Source organism: Camelina sativa, chromosome 6 (assembly GCF_030686135.1).
Source record: "Camelina sativa cultivar CO46 ecotype springtype chromosome 6, ASM3068613v1".
In the NCBI taxonomy this organism is placed as follows: Eukaryota; Viridiplantae; Streptophyta; class Magnoliopsida; order Brassicales; family Brassicaceae; genus Camelina; species Camelina sativa.
In genome coordinates, this window is record NC_141885.1 from 20240911 (window position 1) to 20257403 (window position 16493).

A 16493-nucleotide genomic window follows, 5' to 3' on the forward strand; every position below is an offset into this window, starting at 1 on the left:
TCTGAATGGAAACAATTTTTTCTTGGCAGTTGCACTCTTTATGTATTTGCATTGCAGCTGATATATCGCTCCCGGCCGAATATACGATATGCGTGGTCATTTGACTGAAAGAAATGATGTTTATTATACCTTCCATTCCATGTGGCTGCTCTTGAAATGACAGTGGGAAGAGTTACACAAGCTTCAAGCCAAGTGAGGATTTGGAGTGCAAACAGAGTGTGATTCAACTGAAGAGAAACCATAGTTGGAAACGATGTGAAATATCAATACTCTGTTTCGTTTTCTGACTGTAACATCACAATTTATAAGCCCTTTTTGGTTCAAATTGGCCAAACTATATATGTTGTGAAAATGAAGTTGGGTTAAAAAGCAGAGAGAGAGAGAGAGAGAGAGAGAGAGGGGGTAATAGGCAAGTCAAGAGTATTGAATCTCACTTACAGGAAAAAACAATATTGTTAAGAGAAGAAGAAGAATGGACAAAAATACAAGAAGAAATGGGCCTTTTCAAAACAAGAGATAACCAAACCAAACTTGATAATTTTCAAACAGTGATCTTGAAGGAATCTACCACAGTGTGAAGCCTATCTTTCATCTTCTCCCACCTCCTCTCATTTGCTCCCGTCGTCAATGTGTAGAATTTTCCTGCACAGCACCACGCCAGTCACCAATGACTCTTTCGCAAATCGAACTAAAAAATAAAATCAGATATCATTGTGAAGTCATGGAGATGATAGGTACCATTAAACACAGTGATTACACCCAGGGCATGGCGGGTGTAGTTTCTAGCCTGAACAGTGAACTCAAACTGATAATAAGTCTTCCCATCAACATCATGCTGCATCAATTGAGACAAAACCATGCACTCTCTATATAATTACACTTAAGAGCATCAATACTCAATGTATTAGTTGAAAGGTTATATCTCAAAGGAGCAAACCTCTGATGCATCAACAAGGTTTGTTTTCTGATTTGGAGGGGCCAAAACTTTCTTTATCAGTGTTTCAGCGATCTGTGACCAGACACAAAGTTCAAACATTTTGAGAGAATTTAAAATTCAAAATAAGAAGAGAAGAATGTAACATCCCAATAGAACGTAACATACAGTACCTGCTTGGGAGGGCCAAATTCTTTAATAGTCTGTTTGCTAGTTGGGATCAATTTCACACTAACGCTTTCTAACGGCTCAATAACATCTTTGTATACCTTATCTTGACCCTCAATCACAACTTCCTAGAACCAATATTCAAAACGAGGTGGTTATAACTAGTAAGTCTTTTTTTTTGTAAATGGGTCGGCGCGGTAAGGTAGTAGTTAACTAAAGAAGATCACAATGATACCTGCCACCCAAATGGATAGATAAACGAATAAGCATCCTTATTGTCAGAGACAGCAAGGAATCCTTTTTTGCTTTCTGCAGCAACTGAGTCATATATATCAATCCTCTTAGGATAACACATTTCACAAATATATGCAAAAAAAAAAATTAGTGTCAAAAGGCAAAATCTGGAAACTAAAAGATAGGATTAGAGAAAATCAAAAACTTACATGATACTGGAGCTCTACTTAGCAATGAGATCCAAGGAGCAACAATACCAAACGTTACAACCAGACGTCTCTGACATTTACCTGAAAATAAAATTAAAAAACACAAACTTTGTAAATGGTAAAACAAAAAAAAAATAAAGATTCATTTTTTATAGTTGCCATCAGGGCAGCAGAATCTGGAGAGAAATTATGATGAATTGAAACGAAACCCTAAATATTTAATAAGAAAACACAACAAACCTTGAAGATCAGAAGAGGAAGACGAAGAATGCTCAGCTTTTACAAGAAATGAAACTCCTTTCCTAGAGCAAGGAACACCAACAACCTTGGGGATGGAGATTGGAGAAGAAGAAGGTGTAAGCTTCAGAGAAGCCATTGGCGAAGAGATTAAAGTGTATATGTGGTCGATAGAGATTAGATCTTCCGTTGTCTCTTTATGGATGGATTCGGTTCTGTCTCAGTTTTTATCCACTTTGAAACTTCCTGACCTTTTAAAAAATATGCGAGAGAGAACCAAAAAAAAAAAATATATATATATATATATATAAAGATCCTTCGAAATAATAAATCTTTCCGGGATAACCCTTACACAATCAACTCAGCCCGCCACTTTTATCCGACCCGACCCAAACTTTTCGAGTTTCGGTTCAACCAAATTTAGGGTTCGGTTTAATTCAGAAAGATTGAAAACCAAGTTTGGTATCCGGACCCGACCCGACCCGACCCGAAATCCGACTTTTTTATATTATTTTTTAATAAAAATAAAATTATATCGAAATATACCGTAATTTAACCGGTTTAAACCGAATTTATACCGATTTCAATCGGTTTTAAGATTTAAACCGGATAAACCCAAGACCAATTCTCATTCGATCCGACCCGAAACCCGACCTGAACCGATTTTTTCTTCGGTTATGTTCGGTGGAGTTTTTGAAAATCCGAATACCCGAATAACCAAAAAACCGACCCGTATACCCGAACTCGCAGGCTGGCAATCAACGCTTCATATTACAACCCCGACGTCGATGCCTACCAAAATTCATGGGATCCGAGACCAGATCCGATACGAAAATTAATATTCGGAGTTCCCTTTCGGATCTTGGAACGTCGATTTTTCATGTTAGGATATTCGATAGTAGGATTGTTGGATCTAGAATTCACACAATAAATTTGTATGCGGGGGGAAAAAATTCATTTAAGATCTCTCTCTAAAAAGTGGATTCAAGCTAGAAAATAAAGAGGGGTTTTGATCTCTTGAGGAAGAAATTAGGGTTTTGCTCAAGAACTATGAAGAATTAGGGTTTTTGTATTAATTGCTCGATGATTTACAATAAAGGGGATGCCCCTTATTTATATGTTTCTCTAGATTACAAAATATATCTACTTTCCTAATGGATCAAACCAAGATTAGGAAAATTTCTTCTTCCTTGTTAGGTCGGCCGCTGGGCGATCTAGGTAGTTGGGCTCATTGAGGCGGTTGAGTGACTTCGTTGGACTTCTTGCTTATAGGCCTGTTTAGTTGTCTCAAAAGAGGGGGTTCCTCGGTTTAGTTGATGTGCAGAGTTGCTCAGTTTACCTTCGGTTTAGATCGGTATGACGTGGGTGCTAAATCCCGCACCAACAAGGATGTTGTCCGAATTCACTTTTTTAGATTGATTATACTAGTATTTTAAACTGATGACAAAAGAAAATAATATATAGTTTAAATATCATTAAAAATAATTGTACATTGAAAAATAGCGTATTTTAGTATGTACTACATAAATAAGTCATATTTTTTTTAGGATGGGTAGAAGAACTGTAGAAGACAAGGGTGGTGTTGAGCTAAGTGGTCATCTTATTTGATTTAATCAGTTATTTGTTTTAAGGAAAAAGAAAAAAAATATATATAGTAAATAAGTTTTTTTTATAGATGTTTTATTGTATCTGAGATTATATGTGTCTTAAAATTAGTTATATATATACAAAACAATCTTTTTAAAAAGTGATATTTCTTTTGTTGATTGATGATGTCAGAATTTTTTCTTATTGACATTATCTTATTAGGGAGAATTGCACATAGACCAACTTTGGGCAAACTCCCTTGCAGCCACACCTACTTCTTGAGTGTGGTGTACTTTTTGGGGTGTTTTTGGTGAGTTTGGACAAAACTGAGACAAGTTTGCCCTTGCCTTACATTGTGAGACAAAAAAAAATTACTGATGTGATAATTATTCATGTCGGAAAAGAAGAGACTTAATATTAAAACACAAAAAGAATTATACTCTCTGTTTCTGGGAGAGAAGCGATTAGGGTTTTAGAACCCCCAAAAGGAACACATGGCTGGGCAGGTTGGTTTCTGGTGGATTGGTTGTCGAGATTCGAAACTCTATGGATTGACAAACATTTTGGATCTTTTTGACCATGGTTTGGTTGTGGATCTTTTTTTGTTTGTTTGTGCAGGTCGGAATTCTTGGGATTTGTGTTGTGATATCCGGCAATTGGGGCTGCTCTGATGAAGGAATTTGGAATTTAAAGTGGACAACAAACTTCTGACGAGGGTTGTTCCGCTAAAAGCTACAACAAGTTTATGCGAACTAGAAGAGGTTGTTATCCAAGAATTTGGATTGGTCCAGAAGAAGGCAAAATTAAGTTACTGCATCCCGACCTATATGGAATTCATGACTGCAGTGAAGACTCCACCGGTTATGGTGACAACAAACCTTGGTCTTGACCAGTACAAGATAATGTTGGGTACTAATTGAGGGTTAAATCTGTTTGCGACTTTCAAAGAGTCTAAGAAACGAGATAATTTGGAGGAAGATTTGCCGGTACCAGACAGAGAACCTTCAGGCGATGGGTGTGTGAAGCGGACATGTGGATTATCATCTGCTAAAAGTAATAGCGCTGCTGGGGAGGATATTTTTGGTGAGGCTTCAACTGCCGGGTCGAAGACATTTGCTGTTGAGTCGACACCGGTAGATGAGGAATTTATGGCAGGGGTAGCTAAGATTGAAAGGAAATTAGCGGACGAGAGAAGATACGTTATTGATGGTTCGATTGGACATGATTCCGACACAGAACAAGATAATACTCATTCTGCTGAAGAGAAAGTCGTGACTGGAGAAGAGACTTTTGATGAGTGTGTGGAGGAAGATGGAATAAATTTGAGCGAGATGATAGTAACACCGAAATCGTACGATAAAGAGTTTTGGGGAAATTTTATAGGTGATCAGTTTGGGCGAGTGGATGTTGTGGAGGTTATGTGTAGTACAAATTCTTGCTTTGATCATACAGTGATTTTGAATGGTGGGGTTCCAGTTAAGGAGGAAGAAAAGGCGAAGCTAATGGGCCAACCGTGGATAGGTAACGGTGGTGGTCAAAGGAGTGGACCCGTCGATGAGGAAAGGGGGTCTGTTTGGACAGAAGATCGTGGACAGGATAGTGTACCCGTTGTGGATAAAAGGAATCTAGAGGATATTGATGACGAGGAGTTTGATATTCCTCCTTTGTTTGACGACATTGAATATGAGAGGGAGGAGATACCTGATCTTGACATTGATGATGATGGTAAAGGGATTTACAAAGGGAAAATATTCACTAACAAAGAGGACTGCCAGATTGCTATAGCTATATATGCTATCAAGAATATGTTCCATTTTACACAAACTACAACGAAGAAAGATTTGTTTCTACTGAGTTGCTCTGGTGAGAGGTGTGATTGGAGAATACTAGCCAGTGAAATGAAAGAGTGTGGATACTATGAGATAAGGGAAGCTAATTTGGAGCACACTTATCCAATATAGATAAGGAGGAATTATTTGAAAAAAATTATATCTAAGGTGATCACAGCTGTTTACAAGGCGAAGTTTTGTGATCCAACAAAAGGTCCAGCTCCATTGGATCTACAGCAGATGATTCGTGAGGATCTGAGGCTGTCTGCATCATACAGTAAGTGTTGGAGAGCAAAAGAAAAAGCTATGGAGGGTATTTTTGGTTCAGACGATGAATCTTATGAAGATCTGGCTGCGTATTTGTATACATTGGAACAAGCAAACCCAGGGACGGTGACATATATTAAGTCGGAAGTGTTAGAAGATGGAAGAGAGAGGTATTTGTATATGTATCTGGCTTTTGGTGCATATATTCAGGGGTTTCGTAAGCTACGTCGTGTTATTGTTGTTGATGGGACACATCTAAATGGGAAGTACAATGGTGTGCTACTGACAGCTTCTGGACAAGATGCAAATTTCCAGGTTTTTCTACTAGCTTTTGCAGTCGTAGACAGTGAGAACGACGATGCTTGGACATAGTTTTTTGAAAAGCTGGAGCAGATAATTGCAGACAGTAAAAGTCTTACAATTATTTCGGATAGAAACGGATCGATCTACACAGCTAAGAAGAAAGTTTTTCCGTTGGCACATCATGGTGCATGCATTGTCCACCTAGCCAGGAATGTTAATGCTAGGTTCCATAATAAAGGGCTTGCGAAAATGGTCACCAATGCTGCATTTCCTTACAAGGTAACTGGGTATCAAGAGATATATAGACAGATCAAAGCGAAGAACCCAAAATGTTCCGCTTATTTGGATAATATAGGAGCTGCACACTGGAGTAGGGCGTATTTCCAGGGAGAACGTTATAATCTAATGACTTCAAACATTGCAGAGACTTTGAACAGAGCTTTAGGAAAAGCTCGAGGTTCACAAATTATTGAGCTGTTGAAGTTCATTCGGGCTATGCTAACAAGATGGTTCAATGCAAGGAGAAATAAGGTTGAGAACCACAAAGGAATGACACCACCAGAAGTTGATAAACAGATGCAGAAGAATTTGGGATCTGTTAGTGGTAGTAGAATAGGTACTATCTCTAGTTGGAGTTATGAAGTTGATGAGTTGCTGAATGGGAAGCATCATGTCCTGCTTGATATGAAACAGTGTACCTGTAAACAATATGACCGGGTCAAAATCCCATGCGGTCACGCCTTGTTAGCAGCGAACACACAAGGCATACCGTATGATAGCCTTGTTGCTGATTATTATAAGACGCAGCAGTGGAGAGGAATAATGAAGGGGTTATTAATCTTGAGATGTTTGATGTAGACATACCTGGTAAGATTAAGAACCGAGTGTTGTATCCACCAAAGGCACATAGACATTCTGGCAGGCCGAAAGAGTTGAGGATTCCGTCGATCGGAGAATATCTTATAAGTTTGGTTCTCCTCGAGTATTTTAAGGGCCCATATATAAATTTGATATGGTTGAAGTTTTTATGGTGGGTCTTTAACACTGTATTTTGTTGAATATTGGCAGAAAATAGGAGGAGGGAAAACGAAGGTTAATAGGTGTGGAAGATGTAAACAGTCTGGACACAACATGAGCAGCTGTTCCAACCCGTTGTCGTGATCGATGGCAAAAAATTGTGGAGAGAACATCACTCTTTTGTTCTCTTTTGTTACTCTTTTGTTATGTGTGGGTGGTAGTTAAAACTTTCTCAACGTTAGTAATCCACTATAATATTGGTTGAGTGGATATAAGTTTGGCCTATGTAAGGTTTTTTTTTTGAGATACATGGGACCATTTTTTGGGCGTTTTAAGTATCCATTGTTGACCAGCTGTGTGGATACTTAAAAAACCAAACAAATTCGATATGGGTAGGTTATTAAATGGGATTTAGATTGGTGTGTTTAACGTTATTATTTTTTGGAAAGTAATTGCCACACCAAGTATAAATAGACGGTTATTATTTGTTGTTTGTTTTTGAGTGTTTTTATTTGTTAAATATACGAATTCGTGTGTTGTTTGGTTTGTATGACGAACTATATCCACATGGTATTATCCAAAACAAAGTTTTCCGAGCAGAGGTAGGGCGTAGATGTTATCAAAATGAGAATAATACGTTGCATCCACATGGATATATCCACGAAGAAAGCTATTCGAAAATTTTCCACGAACAAATGAAACGACAAAACTGGGACGAAAAGAGGTATCGTTACCATTTCTTAAAGTTCAGTGTATCGTTTGGTTGTCTGTAAATTAATTCATGGTTTGGTTCTTTGTACATTAGTTGTGTCGATTGGATATTTGCTGTCTCTTCATATTCTTCTTCAATCATCGCGCCTATAAAAATCCTCTCATTACTTAATGGATATAATCGGTTCTGTTAAACATCTTCACCATCTTCATCTTAACTCCGACTTCTGTAGGCAATCTGTTTCTCTAAACTTGAGACGGTATTTATTTTCTTCATCTGCTTTTTTTTTTTTTTACTTAAGTTGGTTACGGTTCGAGAGTTCTATGCTTTTCTCCTTTTGAAGATGTTTAACATATTGAACATATTCTTCTTCTTTACTTTTCTTTTTCAGATTCAAACTATGGCCGGAGAGAGTTCTTCAAGGGGGAAACGTAAGTCAGATTGGAAGGAAGACATTGTCGGAGAGCCTTCCACCAAACGTCCAAAGGAAAATCTAGAATTCGAGTGGGAAGAGGAAGCACTTGAGGTAATGTCTGAGGCGTTTAGTAGGACGAGGGCAGTGGTAGAGGCGGAGACAAGGGAACGATTCAAAGCAATCATTAATATGATGAATGATCATATGAAGTAGAAGGAGGAGTCTACCGCCCTCGGCCATCAAGTTGAACTAATCGATGCCCAACTCTCCCAACTGAATCAAATTTTATGGCAAGAACTGGTGGACCTGGAGGCAGAGCACAAGAGGTTGGAGGAGCCGAGAGAGCTTGCAGCGGCAGAAGTCGAACTGTGTAAAGCTCCTCCTCTGATTGACTGGTGTAAACTGAGAGTTGGTATTCTCGATGATTAATCACCGACGCAATTGAAATGGATACCTGGACGACACTAAGAGTTGGTATAATCTAGTGGATACCTCTGGTGGGAAAAACGGCTTTTTCATACCTCCACAATAGTCTTGTGTTGAATTTATACATTTGACTATTGATCTGGCGTAAACATACATTATGTTGATATATATTTGAATTTCGTACCCTAACTTCGAAATCAATACCCCAAGTATAATTGTTGTGCCATAACATACAAAAACGTGTTTATCGACTAACTCTGTTAAGCTTCCGTTTAATCAAGATGACGTGGATTCCACGTGTGCGCGACGATCCAAACGACGTCGTTTTGGCAAAACAAAGAATCTAAAATTTTGTCCAAAACGACGTCGTTTTTTATTTCTATCCAAAATCTTTCTTCTTCTCTCCCGAAACTCTCTCTCGCGGCGGAGGAACCCTAGAATTTGGGTGTTTTCAATTTCGAGTCGATCTGAAGTAGGTTATCGTATGTATTCATCATCTAGTTCTGGTAAGTAATAATTATTGTTTTCGTTGATTTTAATTATTCAATTTCGATAATATATATGCGAATTTTGATTTGGAAATTTGGCTAAGGGTTGAAAGTGAGCTACAATCGTCGTGGACAAGAAAGAGGGATACCTAGAAAATGTAGATGTGGTGCAGTGTCTGTAATCAAAACTTCAGAAACATTAAAGAATCCAGGGAGGTTATTCTATTGTTGTCCTTATGGCTCAAAGGAGAATTGTGGTCATTTGTTCAAATGGACTGATTTATCTATGGTGGAAGAGATTGAAGAGGTTGAGAGTGTTGTTGAGAAGATACAAGTAGATGTGGGAAGCTTAGAGAAAGGCTTACATGATGTGGAAGCTGAGATGAAGAGTCTAGCAATGAATAGCAATGGAAGTGAAATAGAAGGCATAAAAGCTGTTGCACAAGGATGTGAGAAGGAGATTGGAGAACTCAAAGCCATGATCGTTTGTTGTGAGAAAGAGATTCAAGCATTACGTAGCTTCAAAAATTTGATTGTGTGTAGTGTAGTCATGTTTGTTGTATATGCTTTAATCTTTTAAGCAATAAGCAAAACATGTCTTGACTTGCTACCAATGTTAATGGAGCAATATGTTTATGTAATGGTAATGGAGCTAAAATGCTATAAAGAGTGTTGTTTTAGATGATTCCATTTAGATGACAAAGTTTTAAACAACATCTGATTCAATAAGTAGACAAAAAACAAGCATCCTACATCTTAAACCATATACCAAAAAACCATCATCCTAAACATTCAATCCAAACAACATGATCCTAAAACTTTGAACCATCCTAATCATAAGCTATAAAACAACTAATCAGCAAGTGAAATCTGTGATGGTTGGCTTGATTGGCTTGGTTGACTTGCTTGACTTGGACCTTTCCCTTGTGATTTCCTTGGCTTATAGCGATGGACCCCAAGATTAGGACAACTTCTTGTGTTATGTCCTACCGTGCTACAGTTAGCACAACGCAAAATAATTCCTGCTCCGCTAATTTTAATCTTCTTTGGTGGAGCGACATCTTCTACAACCTTTGCTTTCTTTTTCCTTTTCTTTGGAGATTCATTTTTGCCCTTGATTCGTTTTTGTATCTTTGTCCGCCCTTTAGTTGGCTCTCTAGGTGGTGGTTGAATCTCTGTTTCACCCGATTTTCTCCAGAAGTACATACCATTAACTCCCCTCATTGTCTCATTGTATTGAGCCACCCATCTTGATGTCAAATACCAGTCAGAGTTAACAAAATCCTCAGGCTTCAGATCCTTCCTCATCCCAATTACACGCAAGACATGACGACAAGGAATTCCTGTCATACTCCACCTTCTACATGCACATGTTTTTGCATTCATATCAACCCTAAAACCATGATGAACATGTTCTGCCACCTCATAATGACCATTACCGCAGGGGATTACCTGACAATACTTCAAGTATCTCTGCTCTTCCTTAATAGTCTTGGCCACTTTCGGAGTATACTTCCCCTTGTGCTTTGCAGCCTTCTTTCTTCTCTTTTCAATTCGGACCAAGCATTGTCGCTTTATGGTCTCCAACATTGCTACCAATGGCATCTCTCTTGCTTTGTTGATAGTATTGTTGTAAGACTCTGAGAAGTTATTCGAGACATCTTCACACACTGATGTGTAGCCGAAGAAAGCACGACTATAGTTCTCTGGATTCTTCGACATCACAGCATCATAAACACCTTGATCAAACTTCTTCAGTTCTTCAGTGGCTCTGTTGTAGTCTGCGTTATTGAAACTTTTGGCAACAGCCCAAAATAGGTGTTTAGGCAGCTCTTTACCCGGATATGCTCTCCTAAGGTTCCCATATATGTGGCGTGCACACATACGATGTTCGACTTTGGGCAACTCTTGTTCCACAACAATAAGCAGGCCCTATCATAAAAATAGTAAGTGTCTCAAACTCATATTTTAAGTATAATGTAGATTAGGAGAGTAAGTGTCTCCAACTCACCTTCTGCCTGTCTGAGATGAGACTAAATCCTTCACCATCTCCAAGTTGCAAGTCTGTTTTAAGAAGCTGGATAAACCATAGCCAACTATCTATATTCTCTACTGGCACAATAGCCCATGCAACAGGGAAGAACTGGTTGTTGGCATCTCGTCCTATAGCTGCCAAGAGTTGACCTTTGACATCGTTCTTCAAAAAACAACCATCTATCCCAAATATGGGTCGACATTGAGCAACAAATGTCTTCTGGAGTGCTGCCAAACAGACGTAGAACCTGTCGAACTTCTCAATACCTTCATCCGTTCTCATTGTTTCCACTTCAATAGTCGAGCCTGGGTTAGAACTGACAAAAAAATAAGCAAAGTAAGAGATGAGAATCGGTTTCAAAAAAGTAAATGCAAATCTACAAAGAAAAACTTACTCAAGTAGCTCTAGACGGTAGTCCTTTAGTCTAGCAAATTGCTCATCATGTTCAGCTTGAATCATTGCCAATGCTTTTGTCTTGGCTTTTCTACATTGATCTGGAGTGACCACCAAGTTGTAACGGTCCTCCATTACTGATTGTATTGCCTTCGGCTTGAAAGTAGGATAATTCCTAATGTCATCCAATACTAACTTAGCAATGACCCCATCCTTCACTACCTTGCTATACTTGTTTGGGACACATGAATGGAAGTCATTGCAGTACATGACTTGGAATGTGTTAAGTTCTTTTTGAAAAGAACAATAGAGTCTGAATTTGCAACCACCACCAAGAGAGCATATGACTTCCGATTTCTCAGATCCCCATCTTGAATACTTCACATTAGTTCCTTCCTTAAGCGCATACTCAACAACAGCTTCCTTGAACAAAGGTATGCTGTCAAATACCTTCCCCAATCTTATCTCTCCACTGCCTTTTTTGTACCTAAGGTGTTTTTCGGATCCACCATCCTCATCATCTGAATTCTGAGGAGTGGCCTCAGAATCACAAGCCTCATCTTCCTCATCATCATCTCCTCTACCGAAACAATCCTCCTCATCACTACCTCTAGCAGACCAAGCTCTATCGTTGCCTTCACCATCTCCACCATCATTGACTCCTTCTTGACCAACTCCATCATCATTGTGTTCTTCTTCACCAGCTCCATCATCATTGTGTTCTTCTTCACCAGCTCCATCATTACAAATCTCATCCTTCTGCACATAGAGTTCTATTGATCTTGTCCACAGCGCAGCTGAACACATTCTCTGGTAACTATCGGATCCATCATACAACAACTTCAACTCTGAGAACATCTCGTAGGGATATTTAAACCATATCCTTTGCCCAATCATATACAACCCAATCGACTCCACCATGTTTGTAAATATTGTCTCTGCCTTGCATTCAAGACTATAAGTCTCGCCTCCAACATATGCAATCACAGCACCATTGGCAACTTCAAACTTTCCATTATAGAAGATTATGAAAATTGGATCTTCAGGTCTACAAAAACAAAACCAAATATTGTTCAAAACCGAGATTTTCTCTAACACACACACACAAATCATACACAACTTATACAAATACCCACTATTATAACACATTTTTGATGCAATTACACAATAGAATTCAACAAACTATCCAATGCTAATCAATCGATGAACTATGAGGAATTTCGTAAATTTATTTTTCGAAATTACCGGTTTCGATCTCCAGGTGCAACCTCCAAACCACCTTCATCCCCAGGAATTATTGCCTTCAGCTTCAGATCGACTCGAAATTGAAAATACCCAAATTCTAGGGTTCCTCCGCCGCGAGAGAGAGTTTCGGGAGAGAAGAAGAAAGATTTTGGATAGAAATAAAAAACGACGTTGTTTTGGACAAAATTTTAGATTCTTTGTTTTGCCAAAACGACGTCGTTTGGATCGTTGCGCACACGTGGAATCCACGTCATTTTGATTAAACGAAAGCTTAACAGAGTTAGTCGATAAACACGTTTTTGTATGTTATGGCACAACAATTATACTTGGGGTATTGATTTCGAAGTTAGGGTACGAAATTCAAATATCTATCAACATAATGTATGTTTACGCGAGATCAATAGTCAAATGTATAAATTCAACACAAGACTATTGTGGAGGTATGAAAAAGCCGTTTTTCCACCTCTGGTGTAATGTCATTTATGCAGTTTTTTTATTTAACCACATAAACAAACTCCTATTGATACCTAATGTTAGGTTATTATGCACTTATATTCTTTCTTTAATATGCTGAAACCTTATGTTGTTTGACTATAATTTTGTATTTTTCATCAGATGTAGTTGGTATATCCAACATATCTACGGTCGTATGGTCACTATTTAGTGGACAGAAACTTATGTTGTTTTTTCTATAATTTTGTATTTTTCATTAGATGTATTTGGTATACCCAAGATATCTACGCTCATATGGTCAATATTTTGTGGACAGCACTTATAAATATTCATCTCACTTCATAACCCACTACTGAACAATATATATACTTGAAAGACTCAAAGAACACACAAATTATTTGTTGTTTGTTTTTGAGTGTTTTTATTTGTTAAATATGTGAATTTGTGTATTGTTTGGTTTGTATGACGAACTATATCCACATGGTATTATCCAAAAAAAAATGTTTTCCGAGCAGAGGTAGGGCGTAGATGTTATAAAAATGAGAATAATACGTTGCATCCACATGGATATATCCACGAAGAAACGTTTTTCTATAATTTTGTATTTTTCATCAGATGTATTTGGTATACCCAAGATATCTACGCTCGTATGGTCACTATTTTGTGGACAGCACTTATAAATACTCATCTCACTTCATAACCCACTACTGAACAATATATATACATCTGAAGGATCCTCCACTTTATTAAACTTGAAAGACTCACAAATCAAAAGTAGCCGAATAGGTGGAAATACATGAATCCAGAGTAGGAAAAGAAGTGAAAACTAATTTGAAACTCAGAAAACAAAGTACGATACATAACAACCCGAAGGTGATCTTGTAAGCCAAAAACATAGCAAAACAAACAAAGTTTTAACAATGGAGAAACAGCTTGAAAGTTTCACCATAAACTTCCAGCAGGATCAAACATTACCAACTCTCCAATAAACTAAGACAAATACATTATATCTCTAGAAAGGTAAAAATAGATACATTCCATGCATCTCTCCCCGTTGTATTCATCAAGGCTGTCGTGCATCCACATGCATTCAGGGAAATCTTCAAAATGCCAGGTTTTCTCGTAAGTGCTGTTCTTCTGGGGTTCCTTGATGTAAATGTGGTATATCAAAGTGTCCGCCATCTTGTCAGCCTCTCCAAAACTATACTTCCTCTTGAAAGTCTAGTATACATCCATATCCAAACTTCCGGCGCAACTTTTCAACATAATCCACAAAAGTTCTGCAACTGGGTACATATCTTTAATTGTTTCAACACAATCAATGGCCCCTAACAAGTTGATGCATTGAAATGCTAGGAACAAACTTTTAACATACAAAGCATATGGGTTCTTTTCGTATAGACACATTCCAAAGAAATTATAGTAGACAGAAGAAGGCCTTGACCATTTGACAAATTCTGGATTACGATCCAACCTAACAGACGATAGTGTCTCCGGCGACAAAGCAGCGATTCTCCCAGCCTTTCCGGCAATTAACCAGTTTTTCAGCAACATGGGACCATCCTGATATACTAAACTCACAATTTTCGCTAAAATCGGAGCTGGAATGTGTAAATCTTTCCGCACAGTAGCCTAAATAGGAATTTTTAAAACATAATTAACACTGAAAGGAAAATAATAACCATCGACTCCTAGATCTGAGAATAGAATAGATATACAATAAATAAACATGTAAATCCAGTTCTACAATTGGCTCGCGGATTTGCTCTGGATCTGGTTCACGGTCAGTCCTCCGGGTCAAAGCGCTATGGGGGCGATAGTAATGTCTGGTTTGCGGCAAAAGTGGAACATGTTTTACGAGTTTGTATTTCGGAAACATTTTCTTCTGTCACTTGTTCGTTGGGCAAACACTAGAACAGACTTTTATAAGCAAACTTTGCTTTCCTTACATACAAAATTAAAGAGTATGAGATATTAAAAACATGTAGACATAGTATCCTCGCAACCACACATACCTTATCTATTTCATTTGTACAGAGTTTTAAAGGTGGAGAATTCAGTAGGTTTTAGCATCTTAAAAAACGCATCTAACACACCGAGAAGTCCAAAGGGAAACGACAGTTCTCTCTTTATCGCAGGACCACAATTGTCACATCACATCGCGTTAAGGCGTTGTAATGTTGGGAAATTTGAAACACTTGAAACATCAACATCAGTACATCCTAAAAGCTAAGTAGTACATTTTCCCAGGGATTTCAACAGTATAGTGGGTGGCCTTAGTCTTCCATCGCCCATTTGAAAAGAAGAAAAATGGGTATCCACGTGGATTCAGTTGTGTGTCTTAATTGTAAGTAGACCTCTTGCAGAACATTAACAAAGATTGTCACCCTATATAAAGGGTATCAACCTTTTCACGCCACATAGACAGTTGGTAGAGAAGTTGTTGTCGCTGATGGAAAATACTCAGCGTCATGGAGTTGCTGTAAGAGTAAGATTCGTTTTACTTCATGTCATCATATACTTTCCTCTTTGAGTGTAACAATCGTAAAACGTTATTTTTTTGTAACAATCCGACCGATTCTTCGCAGGTAGCATCCAATACCGAGTTTCACATGCCATTCGATCTGCTTTTGAAGGTTGCCTCTTTTTTGGGTTAAGATGGTGTGGATGTGTTGAAGAACTTGTTAATTGCTGGTAAACAAGGTTTGGATGTTGTATACTCCAAGGAATGTCTCTCAACCGTGCGACTTGACAAGTCTGAAGATATCTTGTGGTGTTCAATGCCACACTCGAAATACCATTGATTTTTCTCCAAATGTCTAGAAAACGGCAATCCATATGCATTGTGTGTTGATAACAAGAGATTTGCTTATGCAGATTTTGTCCATGCTTGTTATAGCACGCAAAGCTGGGCCCTAGAATATGTAGATGGGGGATCTACTTATTTAAATTCATTCATGGCCGAACATAAACAATCACCACCGAAGAAAAACGGTAGAGTGGGTCGTCCTAGGCAAAACCAACAATAGTTATCCCTATTTTGTTTGATGTAACTCGCTTTCGCTTTTAATTTCGAATAAATTTTGGGTTGATTAATGTTAAATTTCTGTTATTTGGTGAAGTAATCATTGTTGATGCATTCCTATACAAAATCAAACAAAGAGCGTCATCGACGTGTCATGTCATTTCAATGTAAGCTAAGTCATTTTTCTCCACCACTTATATATTACAAAAATGGTCATTCTTATAGTGGTGTTGGATCTATCGTGGATTTTTTATAAATCTAACTTTAATTATCTAGTTATTCATGAGTCTCTCTAGTAGTGCGGTTGCGACATCTATTCGAGAAGAAAGCAAAACGTTCCTGCTTATAAATATAGTTTGTCATAACAAGTATCTCGAAATCTATAAATACTTGCACATGTGGATATAAACTGCACAAAGTTAGATAAGGTATGCATTGGAATTAATAGTAAATTAAAGTATATAACAAAATATTTGTCGTCCCTAAAGTGTGTCATTGAACACTTGAGGCTAATTG

General features: G+C 38.0%; 3 protein-coding genes across 3 annotated transcripts; 1 reads left to right on the top strand and 2 right to left on the bottom strand.

The window, feature by feature from the left end:
• Window positions 1-403: 403 nt before the first annotated feature.
• On the bottom strand, window positions 404-2125 carry LOC104791821 (psbP-like protein 1, chloroplastic). Its single transcript, XM_010517796.3, has 7 exons — window positions 1786-2125; window positions 1546-1626; window positions 1338-1420; window positions 1108-1230; window positions 938-1009; window positions 739-835; window positions 404-642 (listed from the first exon to the last, which is right to left on the bottom strand). The coding sequence occupies exons 1-7, from the start codon at window positions 1919-1921 to the stop codon at window positions 542-544; spliced, it is 693 nt and encodes a 230-aa protein (XP_010516098.1). The 5' UTR covers window positions 1922-2125; the 3' UTR covers window positions 404-541.
• Window positions 2126-8822: 6697 nt separating this feature from the next.
• LOC147942845 (uncharacterized protein At4g04775-like) lies at window positions 8823-9429 on the top strand. Its single transcript, XM_087454065.1, has 2 exons — window positions 8823-8844; window positions 8931-9429. The coding sequence occupies exons 1-2, from the start codon at window positions 8823-8825 to the stop codon at window positions 9404-9406; spliced, it is 498 nt and encodes a 165-aa protein (XP_087310191.1). The 3' UTR covers window positions 9407-9429.
• A 249-nt stretch (window positions 9430-9678) lies between these two features.
• Window positions 9679-10710, bottom strand: LOC109133347 (uncharacterized). The gene has a single exon (XM_019246376.2). It carries the CDS (start codon window positions 10708-10710, stop codon window positions 9679-9681), a length of 1032 nt encoding a protein of 343 aa, XP_019101921.2.
• Between the last annotated feature and the right edge of the window lie 5783 nt (window positions 10711-16493).